A 19,077-nucleotide genomic window follows, 5' to 3' on the forward strand; every position below is an offset into this window, starting at 1 on the left:
CCCTGGGCTGAGTGCCCCCCTGCCCCACCCCATGTCCCCATTTGTCCCCCCATTTGGGGAGGGGACACACATCAAAGCCCCCTTCACTGTGGGTGCACAGCAGCTCTCCCCCCACCCCAAATCCAGCCCAATCCTCCTTACTGGGAGGGTGGATCCCCCCTTCCTTCCTCTCCCCCCCCCCCCCCCCCCAGGGCAGTGGGGGGCTGAGCGAGGAGGAGGAGGGCTGGGGGGGCCGGTGGGGGCTGTGTTGGGGTGGGAGGACGGACAGGACGGGAGCACAGAAGCTCGGCGGGAGCAGAACGGGAGCAACCGGGATGAGAGCGGGACCGTGGACGAGGGGCTCCCAACCCCACCGCACCCCCACCCACCCACCCAGGACCCCCACCCTGACCCCCGAGAGCGAGAGCCGCCGGTGAAGAGCACCCCAGGTTTGTTGGATCATTTCACATGCTTTATTTCAGCAGTCAAAAAAAAAAAATAATTAAAAAAAAAAAAAAACCAAAAAAAAAAAAAAACAATTTCAAATTATTATACATATACAAACTAGGTACAGACTCCGGGAGAGCCCGGAGCATCCGCCGGGAGATGGGCCGGCAAACGGGGGTGGGTTCGTGCCCCTCCGTGCCCGGGGAGGTATGGAGGAAGGGATGGATGGAGGGAAGGATGGATGGATGAATGGATGGATGGAGAAAAAGCTGCTGGAAGATGAGAGCGGAGCTGAAGATCCACCTGCTTAACCTGGAAAGCGGGGTTGTCCTTGTTCCCTTTCAAAGCTTTTAATTTTTTTGGTTCTACCTTGCATTTGCTCCGGGATTTGCTTGCAGGATGGGGGGGGGGGGGTGTTAAATAGCACCTTTAGAAAATTCACAAGTTGAGCTGGGCAGCAAAGAAGGAGTCGGGGGGGGGGGGGGGGGGGGGAACAAAATAGAGAGAAATTAAAATAAATCAAGCTGAGTCGCGCCTTTGGAGGCTGTAGCACCAGGCGGTCCCGGGCTCGGGTGTTGTGGGACCAAAATAAAAGAGAATAAAAAAAAAAAAAAAAAAGCACAGGATAAAAATTCTGGGGATAAGAAACCTCAGTGATTCCCGAGGGACCTTGAATGGAAGAAATAAAAATAAAAGATCAACAGAGCAACAAAATGGGGTGGGGAATATTAGAGAAAAATTAGCACCTTTGCTCTGAACCTGGCAGGAAAGTCCCGGCATGGCTGAAAAACCCCAAACAAAGCTAAGACTACTTGAAAATGAAATAAAAATAACCCCCAAATTAAAAACAAACAAACAAACAAACAAAAAACAACCCAAAGCACAGCGGTGAGGTAGCCTTCCAGAAAAGGAGAGTATGCAGCGAAGGGTCGGGTCTGCTCGGCGGTGGGGGCAGCGGCTGCTCCCCTGATGTGCTTGGGAATGAATTGATTTTGCTGCCTGAATAAAAATAAAATAAGAACAAAAAAATAAACCAAAAACAAGGGGAGGGGGGAGAGAGAGGGAAAACAACAACAAAAAGCAAATTATAACCAAGAGTTAAACATCTTCCTTGCAGCAAAAAATTAATATACTCATGAGATGCAAGAAGCAAAGAGGCCAGTGGGGAAAGGTCGGCTGGAGGGGGGGATTCGGCCGGTGCCGGCGCTCCGGGCTGGGGGGGGCTCGGCACTGCTGGGGGGGCTCGGCGCGGCCGCGGCGGCGCTTTCGGTGAGCTGAGCCACGCCGTCTTCGGGGGTGAGGAGTGCCTGACCCCGAGGAGGAGGAGAGGAGGGCAAGCAAGCGAACCCACTTCCTGGTGATTTTGTTTGAAAAGTCATTTATTTTTTTTTTTTTTTGGTTTAATGCTTTTTTTGGGGGTGTTTTTTAGGTTTTTCTTTTATGGAAACGCAAATAGTTTTAGAGACGCTGGATAGAAACCGACACAAATTCAAGTCCATGTGAAATTTTCTCCTTTTTTTTTGGCTGTTTTTTTTTTTTTTTTTATTATTATTATCATTATTATTACTCTCTCCTGTTACGCGTGGGGCGTCCAGTTTACAAGAAGCAGACGGGGCCGATGTCGATGCCGAATTCCTGGTCTGGAGCGCCAACGTCCATGGGAGCCAAATCGATGATAGGCAGGCGAGAGGTCTTTGTCGTCTTGTACTCGATGACTGTCTTGCCCCAAGCGCCGGTGTGACTCTGCGGGGAGGTCAGGATCAGTCCCGTCCCCATAACGCGGCCCCACCACCGCCACCGTGACCATCCCCCGGACCACTCACCGTGCAGCCGTCCTCGGTGACGCCGTAGGTGAAGCGGCTGTTGCCTTCAGCCCTGATCTCGATCTCGTTGGCGCCTTGGAGGAGAAGGGCCTTCTTCAGGTTGCCGGTGTCCCGGTCCATGTAGGCGACGCTGTTCTTGCAGTGGTAGGTGATGTTCTGGGAGGCCTCGGTGGACATCAGGCGGAGGAAGGTCAGCTGGATGGCGACGTCGGCTGGGTTGGAGCCCTCACCGCCGTACTCGAACTGCCGGAGAAGAGGCGTTAGGCGCTGCGGAGCTGGTTGTCCATCCCAGTTGTCTCCCCCCTCATCATCCCCCCGCCGCCCCGCTCACCTGGAAGCCGTCGCTCATCGTCTCGCCGAACCAGATGTGCTTCTTCTCCTTGGGGTTCTTGCTGAGGTACCAGTTCTTCTGGGCGATGGTGGCCTGGGTTGGGTAGACGCACGTCTCGCCCGTCTCCATGTTACAGTAGACCTTGATGGCATCCAGGTTGCAGCCTTGGTTGGGGTCGATCCAGTATTCGCCTGCGGGGCAGAGGGAAGGGGGTCAGGGAGCGGGGAGGGGGGCAAGTGGCCGCAATGGATGGAGGATGGAGGCGAGGAGCAGCCGTGAGGGATGAAGGTGAGGAGCAGGTGGAAGGGACAGAGGATGAGAGGGATAGGTGAGGGTAGCTGGGAGAGATGGAGGATGAAGGGGTGGTGGGAGGAGGTGAGGAGCAGCAGCCGTGAGAGGTGGAGGAGGGAGGTGAGGAGCAGGCAGGAGGGATCTGGCGGGTGGAGCATAAAGTGGAGCAGCAGCCGTGAGGAACAGAGGAAGGAGGGTGAGGAGCAGCTGTGAGAAACGGGGGATGAAGGGATGGAGGATGGAGGTGAGGAGCAGGTAAGAGGGTTGGAGGCGAGGAGCAGCCACGAGAGGTAGAGGATGGAGGTGAGAGCAGCCACGAGAGACAGGATGGAGGAATGAAGGTGAGGATCGACCAGGGGGGATGGAGGAAGGAGGGAGGTGAGGAGCAGGTAGAGGGGACGGAGGGACGGAGGTGAGAGCATCCCGGAGGGACGGAGGTGAGAGCATCCCAGAGGGACGCGGGGACACTGACCGCTCTTCCAGTCGCCGTGGCACATCTTCAGGTCGCGGCAGGTACGGGCAGGGTTTTTGCGGGTGCCCTCGGGGCTGCGGATGTTCTCGATCTGTTGGCTCAGGCTCTTGAGGGTGGTGTCAACCTCCAGGTCCCGGTCGCGCATCACGTTGGCATCGTCGGCTCGGTAGTAGCGTCCGCCGTCGTGGGCCTTCTCCTGGGGCGGCTGGGGCAGGAAGCTGAAGTCGAAGCCGCCGCTGGGGGGGCCGGGAGGACCGGGGGGGCCGGGTGGGCCAGGGGGACCCTGCGGGAGGAGAAGGAAGAGGATGGTGAGCGGGAGATGAAGGCAGGCGGCTCTGGGCGGGCGGCGGCAGAGGGGCCGATACGTACGACGGGGCCGACGTCGCCGGTGCGACCGCGGGGGCCGGGGGGACCGATGGGGCCGGGCAGCCCGTTGAGACCATCTTTGCCGGCAGCACCAGCGGAGCCGGGAGGACCCTGCGGGAGAGGAGAAGGGGTGAGCACGGCCATCCTGCCTGGGCAGAGTCTTCCCCTCCAGCCCCGACCCACGTCCCCATGAGAAAGCCGATGACAGCGGGGACCCTCTCCCCCCCCCCCAGGGGATGCTCCAGCCCCAGGTCATGGCTCAGTTGGGGACTTACTCTTGGACCGGCGGGACCAGAAGCACCAGAAGGACCTTGTTCACCAGGAGAGCCCTGTGCAAAGCAAGGAACAAGAAGAGGTCCCATCAGCATCTCGCTCTGCTTCCAGGACGTGGGGCAGCACCCGGGGCCACCGTCACCCCATGGGACTTACAGGAGGACCAGGTGGGCCCTGGAGACCGGAGAAGCCTCTGTGACCCTTCATGCCTCTGTCACCCTGTTCACCAGTTTCACCTTTGTCACCACGGGGACCTTGTGGACCCTGGAGGAGGAGGAAGATGCGTTGAGCGGGGTCCAGGCCAGACACCGACCCCGCGCCCATGGGGACGCAGAAGCACCGAGGAGGACGGAGGAGAACATCAACTTACAGCAGGACCACGAGCACCAGCAGGACCAGCGGGGCCAGCGGGACCTTGGGGACCCTGGAACAGGAGAGAAGGGGACAGGTTAGAGCATCCTCCACCTTCTGCTGCCACCGGCTCAGGGCAGTGTCACCCCGAGCCGGCTGGTGGGACGCCTGACTTCCCGGGAAAGCTCCCTCCAGCGGCAAGAGCTGAGCCCTGGGCCGGATCCTGACCCGCCACGGGTTTGCAGGATCGGTCCTTGCTCCGTAACGGTGGAGCCCGGGCTGAGCCCTGGGCCAGGGAGGGGTGCGAGGTGGGGGGGCACGCTGGGCAGAGCATCACTTACGGTCTCACCGCGATCTCCACTCTTGCCAGCAGGACCGACGGGGCCGGGGGCACCGGGGGCACCGGGAGCACCAGGGGGGCCAGCAGGGCCAGTCTCACCACGGTCACCCTGTGAGGAGGAAGAGGAGGAGGAGGAGAAAGAGGAGGTGAGGTCAGCGTGGGTCAGCGCAGCCCCACGGCCCCCTCCCACAGCCCCCTCACCAGCCCACTCACCTTGGGACCAGCAGCACCATCACGACCGGGGGCACCTTCAGCACCGGGAGCACCCTACGGTGGAGCAAAGATCCCCTCGTTAGGGCAGGCGGGGGGCTTAACGAAGGCCTGGACGGCGCCATCTCTGCCGAACCCGCCGCGGGCCCCGGCGTGCATCGACTACGGCAGCGCTCATGAGCGCCGCGAGTTGGCAAGTCCTCAGCGCGACGAGCCCAACGCCGACGCGCGGGGGTCCGTGCCCCCCAACACCGACCGTTACCCACAGCCCCTCACCTCACGTCCAGCTTCACCGGGGGGTCCAGCCAAGCCGGGGGGGCCCATGGGGCCGGGAGGACCGCGCTCGCCAGGGGAACCGGAGGGACCTTGCTTGCCGGGTTCACCCTGCGGAGGGGAGAGGACAGAGGGGTGTCGGACACCGGTGAGCATCCTCCGCCGCCGGGGCTGCAGCCGTGGGGGCTGCATGGGTGAGCTGGACCCCTGGGGGGGGTCCTAGCATCATCTGTTCTCCGGGGAGCCCCCCGGGTACTCACAGAGGGGCCAGGCAGACCGGGAAAGCCTCTCTCGCCTCTCTGTCCGGGGAGGCCGACGACACCGCGCTGGCCAGCGATACCTTGGGGTCCGGGGGTGCCGGGAGCGCCCTGTGGGGACAAACGGCACCTCAGGGTGGTGGCGGCGGTGGGGGGCACCCTCCTGAGGGAGGGGACGGCCAAGGGATGCCGGGCTGCGGGGGGAGCATGATGCTGCCCCAGCATCTTTGGCTCCGTGGAGGGGGTCCGACCGCGGCGGGGGGGGGGGGGGACTTACGATGGGGCCGTCAGCGCCAGGAGAACCCTTCTCGCCGGGGGGGCCGGGGGGGCCAGCAGGGCCAGGCTCACCGGGGCGGCCAGCGGGGCCGGTTTCACCGCGGGGTCCTTTGCCACCTTCCTTCCCGCTGGGGCCGGGGGGGCCGGGGAGACCGATGTTCCCCTGGGCGGGAGGGGAGGCAATGCCATCAGGCAGCAGCCCAGGACCCCCCCAGCTGCCAGCTGAAGGGCAGCCAGGGGTGTCCCAGTGCCAACTGGGACAGGGCGGCCACGTTGAACCAGCTGGATGGGTGCCCAGCACCTCCCATCCCACGTCCCCCCATCACCAGCAGCCAACGTCCAGCACCTTCCCGCCCCCCCCCGCCCCCGTCCCCCCCACCTCTCGCCCTGCCAGGGGTACTCACGGAGGGGCCGGGGGGACCAACTCTTCCAGCAGCACCAGGGAAACCAGTAGCACCCTGGAAGGGAGAAAAACTGAAGTCACCGGGGGCCGGATCCAGGCATCGCCTGCCCCCGCCATGGAGTGGGTCCAGGGGACGGTCCCCTGGCTGGGGGCCACCAAAGAGAGCCCCAGGGCTGGTGGCCAGGAGGAAAGCATCCATCCAGGGGGGAGCTGGGGCTGATTTGGCGGGGGGGGCTAAAGGCAAACCCCCCCTTTTCCCCTCTGCTCCATTCCCCCCCCCCCCCCCCCCCGGGATGAAGCCACCCCGGGTCGATGCCCTCCCCCCCAGATGGTTTTGGGGGGTGCGGGGCTGGAAATGCCACAGCTCCCCTCTGCCTCCACGGTGTTGGGGGGATGGAGCGAAACGCAGTGGGGAGTTAAGCCACCCAGGGGTGTTCGTGTCTGGGGGGGTGTCCCTGGGAGCCCCAAAGCCCCCTCCCCACCATGAGACTGGTACTTACAGGGGGTCCAGCGCTACCGCGAGCACCTTTGGGACCAGGAGCACCAACAGCACCCTGTGGAGGAAGAAGAAGAGGAGGAGAGGGGTGAGCCACAGCGTGGGGCTGAACCCTGAGAGAGTGGGGGGCGTGGGGGGGGGGCAACTTACGGCAGGGCCAGGAGCACCAGTGGGGCCAGCAGGGCCGGGGGGACCGGCATCACCCTTGGCTCCAGCATCACCAGTTTCACCTTTAGCACCAGGCTGGCCATCGGCACCCTGCGGGAGAGCGGAGTGGGGTGAATCGCGGTGGGGGGCACAGCGTGGCCCCGGAGGGGCAGGATCAGGCCCCCGGGGTAGGGAGGAGCGAGGCCGTCGCACTTACTGGGGGGCCAGCAAATCCAGCAGGACCGGGAGGGCCGGGCTCGCCGCGGTCGCCCTAGGAGAGACGGTGAGGAAGGTGTCACCCCAGGCGGGGGATGGCCACCGATGGCCACCAAAGGGTGGCCACCCATGGCAGGGGCATCAGCCAGGGTGGGGGGGGGACACTTACGGGAGCACCACGGGCACCAGTGGGACCAGCAGGACCGGGGGGACCAGCTTCACCCTGGAAAAGGGGAGGAAAACCAAAAAAAAGGAGGTCAAGACTGTGGCGAGGAGGTGGCAGTGGGTACCAGGACACATCTGTCCCCGGTGCAGCATCCAGCCGGGGGACGGCCGTACCTTGTCACCAGGAGCACCAGCGGGGCCGGGGGGGCCGATGGGGCCAGTCAGACCTCGGAGACCGTCTTTGCCAGGAGCGCCGTCAGCACCTTTGGGACCGGGGTCGCCCTGGGAGAGGAAGATGATGGTGGGTTACCTGGGGAGGTCCCCTCCAGGGTGGTCACCCCTGCTTTTCCTCTCCCCTTTGCGCAGCAGCACCGAAGCACCCCTGGTTCTTCATCCTCACTGGGATCATCCTCCTCCTCCCAGGCTCCGGGGGAAGAGCTGGGCTCAGCTCGCAGCAAGGGACTGTCCCCAAGGGCCGTGCTCAGATGGGGACAGAGGTGGCACTGAGCATCCCCTCCCCAGGGGGCTGCTGCCCACCGGCCTCGGCTTAGGGGACCGCATTCAGCCCCGAAGGGACGATGGTGGGGAGCACAGGGATGGTTGGGAGCCGAGAACCAAGGGGGGGGACATCAGGATTTTGGGGGACACGTACTCTGTCACCCTTGGCGCCTGGCAGGCCGGCAGCACCACGCTCTCCGGGCATACCCTGCAGACCGGGGGGGCCTTGGTTCCCGGGGGCACCGGGAGCACCAGCATCGCCCTGGGCAAGAGAGAGACAGAAAAAAAACGGGTGTTAGCGAGAACCCAGCCCTTCCTTGGCACAGCAAATTCCTCCCTGGCTTCAGCACCAACCTCAGCAAAAGGGGGTGAAGCCAAACCCACCCCCCACCTTTACATCTGCACCCCAAGAGCCACCCATCACCCGGACAGTCCCAACCTGGCGCGGCGGAGCCGAGACCTCGCACCTACCTTAGCACCATCGTTACCGGGAGCACCGTTTAGCACCACGAGGACCTTGGGGACCGGGGGGGGCCTTGGACGCCGCGTTCACCGGGGAAACCTCTCTCACCCTGGAGAGGGAAAATAGGAGAGGGGCCGAGGCCGTCAGGGGGGTCGGCGGGCACCGGTGGGGGGGGGGGGGTGCCGAAAACCGGCTGGGGAGCGAGCGGGGTTCAACTTACCCTGGCACCGGCGGGACCGGGGGCACCGGCGTCTCCGGGGACACCCTGTGCGGGAGGGAGAGGGTGCAGAGTCAGAGCGGGAAGGGGTGGCCCTGGGGACAGGCAGAAGGGTCCCCGGTACGACCCCAGGGGTGGGGAGGGAGGGGGGTCCCACAGTGCCGGGGGGGGGGATGAGGCAGGGCTGGGGTCCCCACTGCTCCTGGGGGAGAGGCTATGGGGTGCACATCGCTTCGGGGTGCACTGGGGGGGGGGGGGGGGGGTCACCCCATCAGCAGCCCCCAGCCCCGGCTGGGAGAGGGGCGATGGGGAGGGGACAGGGACGGTCTCACGTCACGGCCGTGCTTTGCCCACACTTACCTGCTCACCGGGCTTGCCAGCCTCACCGGGGGGACCAGCGGGGCCCGGCAGACCCTGGGGAGGAAGAAGAGGAGCGATGAGACACCACGGAGGTGGGGGACCAAAGGGGGCGAGGAGAAGGGTAACGTCACCCCCCACCCTGGACGGTTTGTCCCCTCGCAAGGGAAGGGGACACCCCTCACCTGGAAGCCAGGAGCACCAGCGGGACCTTGTTCACCTCTTTCTCCAGCGGGACCCTGGGGGAGACGGGACAAGCGTGAGGGGGGGGGCAGTCGGCTCCTGAGCCCCTTCTCCAGTGGCCGAGCGTGGCCGTGGGTCGCCAAGGGCTTGTCGATACTCACGGTAGGGCCGGGAGGACCTTGGGCACCAGCTTCACCATCTTTGCCAGCAGCACCCTGTGGAAGAGGGAGAAGAGGGTGCTCAGAGCGCAGCCCCAACCTGCAGCTCCGTGATACCCCCGTGGGACTCTGCACCCCGCCCCCGAATGGGATGCGGGTCTGGATGCGGCCATAGCAGCCTTCGAAGGACTGGAGAAGCCATGGCGAGCTGCCCGCGGCCACGTCACCTCCCTGCTGTCCCCACTCCAAAGCTGCTGGCAGCCACCGGGCTGGAGTCCCAACCACCTCAACCCGCTGCCGTCCTCATCCTTGGAGCCTTCCCCGGCCCCAGCTCGGCCATCCCACACCCCATCCCTGCCGCCCCACGCCGGGGCGAAGCTCCTTGCCAAGCCCCCACCGGGCTGGCTGGGCTCTGGCAAATACTTACAACGGCGCCGGGGGGACCAGGAGCACCTCTCTCGCCGGGTTTGCCGGGCTCACCCTGAAAGCAAGAGAGCAGGATGAGACCCGTGACGGCACGGAGACACCGACGGGCGCAAGCCTGCGGGCTCGGGCAGGCTGGGGGATGCAGCTGCGCAGCCCTCCCCGGGGGGGGGGGGGACATATCCCCTGAGCCACCCCTCCTTGGGTGCCTGCTCCACCGGAGCCAGGCGCCCACCCGCAGCCACTGTCCTGGGTGGTGGCAGTGGCCGGCGGGTGGCAATTCCTCGTGGGCAGCAGCATCTCCAGCAGCCCCCCCGGGGGAGGCAGCTCCCGTTCACACTCACCGCAGCACCTTTGGGACCGGGGAAACCCATCACGCCGGCTTGACCTCTAGCTCCGGGGGGGCCGGGGGGGCCGGGGCGGCCGTCTTGACCAGCGGGACCCTATTATGGAGGGGAGCGAGCACCCCGTTAGCAGAGTCCGTGGCCAGCCAAGGGAGGAGAGGGGGGGCATCGGCAGGTACAACTTACGGGGGGGCCAGTCTTGCCGTCGGGACCGGGGCTCCCAGGGCTTCCAGTCAGACCCTGCGAGGGAGCACGAGGTGAATTAGGAGCTCAGGGCTTCCAAGAGATGCTCCAGCAAACGCGAGCATCCTGGAAAGCGGCTTCTCCGCCAGCACGGAGAGCGCGGCGGCTGGCATCCGTCCCTGGAGCAGGGCCACCAGCGCGGCGGCCGTGCTGACGTGGCTCGCGGCTCCTCGTAGCCACCGTGCCCACCGCCCCGCCGTGCTCACCTTGGCACCAGGGAGGCCGGGTTCCCCGGGGCGTCCAGCTTCACCAGGAGATCCTTTGGGGCCAGCGGGGCCGGGGGAGCCGCGCTCGCCGGGGGGACCCTGGGGAGAGGGGACAGAGGTTACCCCAGCTGCAGGGCATCACCCAGGGATGAGGACCGGAGCCGTGTCACCGGAGGTGGCGGCGGCACAGAACCGGCCTCGCCGACACGCGGGGATGGGTGACAAATGCCCGGTGTCCCCACCGCCCCGTTGAGGACACGGCTTTCTCGCCCGGACAGGTGGGATGGAGATCTGGGCACCTACCTTGGGACCGGCAATGCCATCAGCACCAGGGAAACCGCGGCTGCCGGGAGCACCCTGCGAGGGACAGGAGAAGGGTCAGTGTGGAGACACGGGGTGACCTCAGGGGGTTTGGGGGTGCGGGGGAGGGATGCGCTGATGTGGGACCCGGCCACCGGTGGGAGCAGCCTGGCGTCCCTGCTGAGATGCTCCGCTGGAGACCTCGGTGCGGCATCGGAAGGGGCTGGGGGTGTCACCACGGTGGGTGCCTGTCCCCGAGCACCCACGACGCTCAGCCGCTGGACTTTGGGAGATGGGAGGAGGACGGGGATGGTGACGGGGACACGGCGGAGATGGGACGGGGACTGCTCCTACTCACACGTTCGCCGGCGGGGCCGGGAAGCCCAGCGGGGCCGGGCTCACCACGAGCTCCTCTCTTGCCTTCTTCGCCAGCTGGGCCGGGGGGGCCTTGGACACCAGCGGGACCCTGGGGAAGGAGGCGAAGGGATGAGCACCCATGGGATACATGGGAGCCAGGAGGGGCCGAGCCCCTGAGGAGACGTGGGGGGGGGTCACTTACGGGTTCGCCTTTGGCACCAGTGTCTCCCTTGTTGCCTGGAGCACCGGGTTCACCCTGGAGGTGGAAGGAGAGAAGAGGAAAAAAATGTTTAACACCACATTAATGAGCAAAGGGAGCCCTGAGCCTCATCCTGCCCAGCCCCTCAGCAGGAGGGGGGATGCTCATCGTGTGTTGGCCTCCAGCACCATCCTGCACTCGCAGGGCCGGAGGGGACGGGGGATGCTAGAGGAGACATCTCCAGGTGGGACAGCAGCTTGCTGGAGCAGAAGAAGGGATCTGACCCCAGGAAGAGGTGGACGGAGGTGTCCGGGGATACTTACGCTGTTACCCTTGGGACCGGGGGCACCGCTGGGACCCTGGGGTCCGGAGGGACCGCGGGCACCGGGGAAGCCGGGAGCGCCAGCAATGCCAGGAGCACCCTAGAAGAGGCAGACGAAGTGGTGAGGGAGCAGCACGGCCCCCTCGTCCCAGAGCCAAGCGGGAGGCAAGGGACACTCACGGTTGCGCCCTTGGCACCAGGTTGACCATCAGCACCGGGGTTGCCCTGTGGAGAGAAAGAGGAGGAGGAGGGTTATGTCGGGGCTGGCGGGACGTGAGGCCAAAGGACAAGGAGTGTCGGATGCCACTTACAGCAGGACCAGCAGCGCCAGCAGGGCCGGGGGGACCGGGCTCACCGCGGGCACCTTGGGGACCTTCACTGCCACGAGCTCCCTGGGGACCAGTTTCACCCTGGGGAGGAAGAGGAGGGAGGAAGAGCCGTGAGCACGAGGGCTGCCCTCATACCCCTGACATGGCTGATTTCCCCCTCCATCTGCAGCTCCTTTCCCATGGAGGCAAAGCCAGGAGAGACACCCACGGGACTTGGCTGGGGATGTCCCCGTCTGCCCCACCGTCCCGGGCAGCTGCGAGCCCACGGCACTTTGGGCTTTCTCATTCTGGGGCCACATGGCGAACCCATTCGACGCTCGGTCCTTCTCCCTCACCCCACGCTCCCAGTTCCCACCACTTTCTCCCAGCCCAGGAGATGCCACCTGGGAGGAGATGGCCAGGCAGGTCCTACCTTAGCACCAGCAGCACCGGGGAAGCCGGGGGGACCAGCAGGGCCAGTTGGACCCTAGATGGGAGAGAGGGCACGTGTCAGAGGAGGGATCCCACCTCACACCTCTGGCGCTGGCCGTGGTTTTCCGGGCGGCACAGCTCTGGCCCCCAGCCAGGATTTCCTGGCCGTGGTGGAACTGGGATGGGATCTCCCTCTGGAGAAGCTGGAGCTGATGCCAGGTGCTGGTAGGGGGTGCATGGGTTTGGGGGTTACTTACGGGAGGACCAGCAGCACCAGGAGCACCGTCGTTACCACGAGCACCCTGTGAGAGAGGAGGCACCCATTAGTGATGCCCACTGGCAGGAGAGGTGGCCCCCAGCCCCCCGCTCCATGGCCCGGGCAGGGGATGCTCAGCCCTACCCAAACCAGATACTCACAGCGGGGCCAGATGGACCGGGACGGCCTCTCTCGCCGGGAAGCCCACGAGGACCCTGGGGAGGGGAGAGGACATGGTTGGGTCACCAGGAGAGACACTTTCACCTTTCGGTGCCTCCTCCCACCCCTGGGCCCCCCCATTCCTCCCTGCTCCTGCCCACAGCAACATTTCCAGGGGGTTAAACCCCCTCCCACCCCATTCCCTGGGGCATCCCCGGGGAAGCGTCCCCAGGGAAGCATCCCTGAGGATGAGCTGTCGCCCCATCACGTCTCGTCCCTCATCCCCGTCCCCTTTTACTGGCCGAGGCCACATCCCCCATGGTCCCCAGGGACTCCAGTACTCACCATCTGCCCAGGAGCACCGTTCTCTCCGGGGCTGCCAGGCTCACCCTAGGAGAAAGGAAAACATTGAGGGACCTGCTCTGGAGGGAAGGAGGGAGCAGCGATGACTCGACAGGTAGGACAGGGGTGACGCTGCCACCGCTCCTCACCTTGGGGCCAGCAGGACCGGGCTCACCCTTGGCACCATCCAGACCACTGAAGCCCTGGGAAGCGGGAGAGAGAAGTGGGGGGGGGGTCAGGAGGGGACCACCCAGCAAGGTGGTCCATCCCCTTCCCCTAAATCTTGCAAGCATGGGAGGAGGGACTCACTCTGTGACCCTTCATGCCCGGCAGACCGGCGGTTCCTGGGAGACCACGTGCACCCTAGGAGAAAAGGGGAGGTGGTGATGGAGATGCTCAGGGTGGGGGGGGCTGTCCCCACACCCCCTTACCCCCATCCCCAAGGGGGGGGGTGGCAGGCAGCTGGTGTCACATCCTTGCTTTACTACCAGGCAGGCCACAGTGGGGGTGTCCCCTCCTGTGCCCCCCGGGGAGGACACCCCAGCAGGGAGCATCTCACCTGGGGACCGGGGGGACCGCGCTCTCCGGGACGGCCGGGCTTTCCAGCTTCACCCTAAGGAGAAGGACACCAGGTTGGTGACATGTCCCCAAGCCAGGTGGCTTCTGCTCGCCTTGGCGGGGGGGGCTGGCAGGGTCACCAGGCCCCAAACTGGGGTGAGGGGGGGACCCCAACCGCAGGCCACTTACGTCATCTCCGTTCTTGCCAGGGGGGCCGGCTGGACCACGGGGACCCATGGGACCCTAGGAGAGATGCGGGGCAGGGGTGAGGATGCTGTGGGTGATGGCTGTGCCCCGTCACCCTGTCACCCAGGCTGGGCAGCGCGGGGATCCGGCAGCCCCATTCCCACAGCTCCCGGCCGAGATGCCCCGGAGCGGGGACGGCATGGCCACGGCCAGGGCTAGGAACGGGCAGCCTTGTCCTCATCCCTGTGGGATGTCAGGCTGGAGGAGGAGGTGGCAGGACTCACAGAAGCACCAGGCTCTCCGGGTTCACCAGGGGGACCTTGGAAACCTTGAGGACCCTGCATGTCGGTGGGGAAAAAGGAAGAAAAAGGGAAAAAATAGGTTAGAAAATGAGAAGATTGGGCTTGCAGACACCGGTGGCAATGGTGGTCCACCCCCCCCACCCCCCCGTATAGTGGCACGAGGACGTGCGTCCCCACGTGTTTCCGTAGCCGTCGGGAAGGGTGGGACGCCCCGTCCTGCCCTCTCCCCATCCCATCCCACCCGGCCTCCTGCCACCCGAAGGGCCCCTTGGGGCTGCTTGTCCCCAGAAAGAGAGGGGAGGAGGAGATACTCACAGGAGCACCAGGAGGACCGGGGAGACCGCGGGGACCAGCTGGACCCTGGGAAGGAGAACAGAAAGTGGGGATGAGTGGCTGCCATGTCACCCTGTCCCCATCTCTGTCACCATCATCACCCATTCCCTGTCCCCGTTGCCACCCCATCCCTGTCTCCATTGACAGCCCCTTGCTGTCCTCGTTGCCACCCCATCCCTGTCCCCATTGTCACCCCACTGCTACCCCATCACCACCCCATGCCTGTCCCCATCACCTCCAGGACTGACGCCGCTCCCCATCCCTCCCACTTCCCACCGCTCGGCGGCATCCTCGGCATCGCCGGCACGGGATGCTTCGCCCGGCTTCACACCTCCCCCTGTCCCCCCCCCCCGCCCCGTGTCCCCTCCGTGGGGACCCATGCCACCCCGGTGCTCACCATGGGGCCGGGCACGGCCATGCCACCGGCTTTCTCGTCGTAGCCATAAGACATTTGAGGAGCGAAGTTCTGCAGGCAGGAGAGAGAGCAGGGGGTGAGCAGGGTGCGGGCACCCCCATGGGGGTCTGCACCACCGGGGACCCCCCCCATACTCACTCCGCCGAGGCCTGGAGGACCTGGAGGGCCTGGGGGTCCCGGGAGGCCAGGCTGTCCAGGGATGCCATCTCTGCCAGGGGGGCCGGGGAGTCCCTGGGGGGAGAGAAGAGGAGGGTGAGCCCCTGCAGGATGGGGGTCCTGGCAGAGCCGGGGGGGGGGGGTCTGCGGGGGTGATACCCACCCTGTCTCCTTTGGGGCCGGTGTCTCCCTTAGGACCCTGTTGGGGAGAGACGAGATGGGTGGTTAGAAAAGGGGTTCTCCAAAAATAGGTGGGGGATGTCCCGGGGTTTGGGGTGGGTGCAAGGGAGCCCTTACCTCTACTCCAGCGCTTTCTGGGTAGACAGGGGAGGCTGCGGGAGAAAGGACGGGCGTTTAGAGGAGCCCAGCGTGACCCACCACCCCGTCCAACCCCGCACCCATCCTGCATCCCAGGGGAAGGATGCTGAGCCAGGGTGAGATCCAGCCCCAGTGCTCCCCGGGTACCACCAGCCTGCGCCGGGATGGGGACGAGGAGGACGAGACGGTACCGTCGGTGTCGGGACAGATGGGGCAGCACTCTCCGAAGGGGATCTCGGCGTTGGGGCAGTCGGAGGTGTCCTCGCAGATCACCTCATCGCAGAGGATGTTGCCGCTGTCGCAGACGCAGATCTGGCAGGGTTCGGGTTTCCACACATCCTTATCGTTGTACGTTAGCCCATCCTGTATGCAGCTTCCAGTTTGAACTGGGAGATAGGGGCAGGGCAGGGGGAAGCGTGAGGGCCGGGGGGGCACGGCGGCAGCCCCCCGCACGGCCCTTCTCTTGCTCTTTCTCCCCCCCCCCCCTTTCATCCCCCCTTCGCTCCTGCAGCGTTTCTCCCTTCATCTGGTTCTCATCAGCCCATCGCGGTGACACAGGAAAAGCACCACAATAAACTCTTCCCACATACGCTGGAATTTAAACAAAAACCTCCAGCCAGTTGCTACGTCCCGCGGCGGATGGGGCCAAGGCAAATACCCCCGCGGCGGGCAGGGGGTTGGCACGGGGGTCCTCGCCGTCGGCGGGGGACGGGGACGGGGACGGGATGAGTGGGAGCGGGTGGGTTGGCCCCAATGTCTGGGCTGAAATTAAATCCAGGCGGCTGCGGGATAGGGCTGGATCAGGCCAGATGGATTGGGGAATAAGAGTCCAGAGATTGGAGGCAGGCGGGGGCTGGCGTGGGGAGGGCAGGGCGACGCGCCAGGGCCCGGGGCTGGCCCCACGGTGGGGAAGGGTCCCGGGGAGGGGGCACGGGGCTGTCTCGACCCTATGGCCCCCCGCTCGGCAAGGGTTAAAAAAAAAAAAAAAAAAAAAAGGCAAAAGGCAAAATGCATATTGCAAAATGCAGAAGGCGAAACCGCCTATTGCAAAAGGCAAAATGCAGAAGGCGAAATGCAAAAATGCAGAACGGATATGGTCAAATGCAAAATGCAGAACGCGAAATGCAAAACGCAAAAAAAACCCAAAAACAAAACCAAAAAGCACAGGAAAAAAGTCCCCCGAAAATGACAGAATTGGGCAAAATACGAAAGGCGCCCCAGGCCTGGCTCCGTCCCAGGGTCCCCCCCGTGTCCCCACGCCTGCAGGTGGCAGGCGCAGGCAGCCCAGCGGGGCGCAGGGGGGGACCCGGCGGTGGGGGGGCCGGTGACCCCAACCGTGCCCCCGGCCCCCGGAGCCCCCGTCCCCGGTGCAGCCCCACGGGGAGGCCATGGGGCGGCATCCCCAGTCCCAGGGTGGCCGAGCGGGGCCGTCTGGCCAGCCCCGACTTTACGGGCTGCCGAAACATTTTCCTTATGAATCATCCGAGACTTTTCTAATTCTTTCCTGATGGCTTTTGCAGATCCCGGTGCCGGGCCCCCCCCTCTCCCCTCCTCTCCCCCCTCGCAGCTCTCTCCCGCGCTCTTTCCCCCCTTTCCCTTCCCTGCCTCCTCCTCCCCTTCTTCCCCGGCTCCCTCCTTCCCCGCCGGCTCCTCTCCACCCTTCCCTCCCTCCCCGCTCTTGGCAGGGCGCCCCGACTCTCCGCGCCAGCATGGACCCCCTAAAACCCCTTCACCCCCCAACGCCAAATTCCCCCAACCCACTTTTTCCTCCTTTTATTTTTTTTTTCCCCCTAATTTCCCCCAACTTTTTTTTTTTTGTTTTGTTTTGTTTTTCACTCCAGATGCCAACCACCCCTTTATCCTTCCCCAACCCCATGGCAGCAGGACCAAGCGTCGAAGATGCCGCCCGACCCCGTACCCACCCACCACCCCGCATCCCACCGGCGGTGAGGACCATCACCGACGCCGACTACTTACTGTCTTCTTCTCCTTGCCCGCGGGTGAGTAGTACAGTCGCTGCTATCAACAGCAGTAACCGAGAATCCACAAAGCTGAACATGTCTAAATATTAGACATGTAGACTCTTTGGGGTCTCTTTTGTTCTTAGGTTGGGGTCATACGGGGCCGATCCGACTCTGGAGCTCCAAATCCAGACCCCAGCAGAAACTTCCTACTGCCCTTGCCCACTCCTTCGCCTCCCCTTATATATGATGCGGCGGCGGGGAGAGGTGGGACCCATCGCAACCGGGGAATTTTGGACGGCCCCTCGACCAATCAGCGGCACCCAGCGAGTCGGGGGGCACCCCTCGCACCCCCCCCCCCAGCCCCCGCCTGTCCGTTCATGCACACGCATACACAGACATGCACACGCGTGTCGTCCCGAAGCGGGGCTGGGAGCGGTGGTTGTGGGGTGGATGGGAAGGGGATGCTGGGGTGGGTGAGGGGGGGGGGTTGGGGGGGGGTGTTTAGGGGGGTTTTTGCACATCCTGAGGCGTTTGGGGGGGGCTGGATGTGACTGGGTGGGGTGGGGGCAGGCGATGTGGCACGTGGCGCTTTGGGGACCCCGGTGCCACGCGACGCCGGGTCCTGCACCGGTCGGGGGGGGGGTCAGAATACTGCAAACGCTTGGTCCCGCCGGCGACCCCCCCACCCATCCCCACCCCAGGGGATCCCCAACACCCCACCCACCCACCCACCCACCCGTCCCCAGGAGGACCCTCGTTCAGGAGGACCAAACCCCCCAGCACAGTGCAAAGGCCAAGGGCATGAGCACCAGACGCCCGGAGCATCCCTTGGGCGAGGATCCCCTGCGGGACCCCAACCCAGACACCCCCAAGAACTACTTGCTTTATTTTAATTTTTTTTTTTTTCCCCTTTCTTTCCCTCTTTTTTCCTTTCTTTTCCTCAATCCTCTCCCTCCTCGCCATCCCGCTCCCCTCTCTCCCCCCCTGGCACGCCTCCACGGCCGTTTCCACATTTGAAGGAGCCACGTTGGTTGGAAAAAGCAAAAGCTCGTTGACAATAATCCACAATCTACCGTGCAATTTGGGGAGGGTGTAATTACACGCCAAAAAAATATACGTATTTACCAGGGCCGGGGTGGCCGCCTGGAGCTCGGGGATGGAGGGAGGAAGGAGCCCTTCAAGGGCAATGTGGCACCCAAGGGGGGTCACCCCCTCTTTTAAGGGGTGATTTTTAGGGAAAAGGGTGGGAAATGGGGCTGGGGTCTTGCTGGGGAGTGGGGAGCGAAGAGCTGGGTTCAGTCCTTGCGCCTCTGCTTGCCCCCCGTACTCCATACTGAGGGCTTGCAGGCTCATCGGTACACTGGGAGCACTGGGAGCGCTGGGATTGTTGCAGAGGGAAACCACGTCTGAGCAGGAGCTCCCACGAAGTTACTTCTTTATTATTTATTTTTTTTCAGGAAAAAATAAATCAATGCAATTTAACAATGAAATAACGGGGCTGGGGGGGGGGGGGGAAGAGACACGTCGAAAGAGCAAAAAGAAAAAAAAAAAAAAAACCCACCCTCGCACCAGTGACCTCTCCAGGTCTTTTTTTCCAGCCTGCAATTAAATGCAAAGAAAAAAAAAAAAAAAAAAACACACACCCCAGGAGGAGTTATCTGTGCGGGTTGCACACACACACACACGCATGCACACGGGGACACGCGTGCGCGCGCAGGGAGCAGCTGGCCGGCTTTCAAGCCCTGTATCTATGCATCCGAGACACGTTGCAGGCGAAGACTCCTCCAATCATGCTTCGGCGACTCGAAAACCCCTGGCCGGGCTCCAATCTGAAGATGTGTCTTTAATTTTTGCAGCATGACAGAAAAGAAAAGAATGTCATCTTTTTTTTTTTTTTTTTTTTTTTTTTTTATATGCATGGAGAGGGAGGAAAAAAAGCCGGGGCGAGGAGGCGGGGGGGGG

General features: G+C 63.8%; 1 protein-coding gene and 1 long non-coding RNA gene across 2 annotated transcripts; one reads left to right on the top strand and one right to left on the bottom strand.

Moving 5' to 3' along the window:
- Positions 1-1,928: 1,928 nt before the first annotated feature.
- On the bottom strand, positions 1,929-17,533 carry COL1A1 (collagen type I alpha 1 chain). The gene is given in 53 exon segments (XM_030021438.2): positions 1,929-2,169; positions 2,250-2,492; positions 2,581-2,771; positions 3,344-3,626; positions 3,713-3,820; positions 3,985-4,038; positions 4,139-4,246; positions 4,353-4,406; positions 4,675-4,782; positions 4,887-4,940; positions 5,160-5,267; positions 5,417-5,524; positions 5,691-5,852; positions 6,094-6,147; positions 6,593-6,646; positions 6,739-6,846; positions 6,953-7,006; positions 7,121-7,174; positions 7,291-7,398; positions 7,769-7,876; positions 8,086-8,115; positions 8,117-8,146; positions 8,148-8,186; positions 8,298-8,342; positions 8,655-8,708; positions 8,837-8,890; positions 8,996-9,049; positions 9,420-9,473; positions 9,760-9,858; positions 9,946-9,999; positions 10,209-10,307; positions 10,512-10,565; positions 10,867-10,974; positions 11,068-11,121; positions 11,388-11,486; positions 11,567-11,611; positions 11,698-11,796; positions 12,128-12,181; positions 12,384-12,428; positions 12,544-12,597; positions 12,887-12,931; positions 13,033-13,086; positions 13,193-13,246; positions 13,443-13,496; positions 13,631-13,684; positions 13,912-13,965; positions 14,245-14,289; positions 14,660-14,728; positions 14,816-14,908; positions 14,997-15,032; positions 15,131-15,165; positions 15,343-15,537; positions 17,129-17,533. Coding segments are annotated over 53 exon segments (4,362 nt in total). The 5' UTR covers positions 17,211-17,533; the 3' UTR covers positions 1,929-2,022.
- LOC115344387 lies at positions 5,193-14,589 on the top strand. Its single transcript, XR_003924514.1, has 6 exons — positions 5,193-5,304; positions 6,595-6,676; positions 7,267-7,417; positions 10,487-10,585; positions 13,375-13,515; positions 14,083-14,589. It is a non-coding gene; the product is annotated as an uncharacterized LOC115344387 (long non-coding RNA).
- Positions 17,534-19,077: the final 1,544 nt, after the last annotated feature.

Source organism: Aquila chrysaetos, chromosome 8, assembly GCF_900496995.4.
Source record: "Aquila chrysaetos chrysaetos chromosome 8, bAquChr1.4, whole genome shotgun sequence".
NCBI classification, from domain to species: Eukaryota; Metazoa; Chordata; class Aves; order Accipitriformes; family Accipitridae; genus Aquila; species Aquila chrysaetos.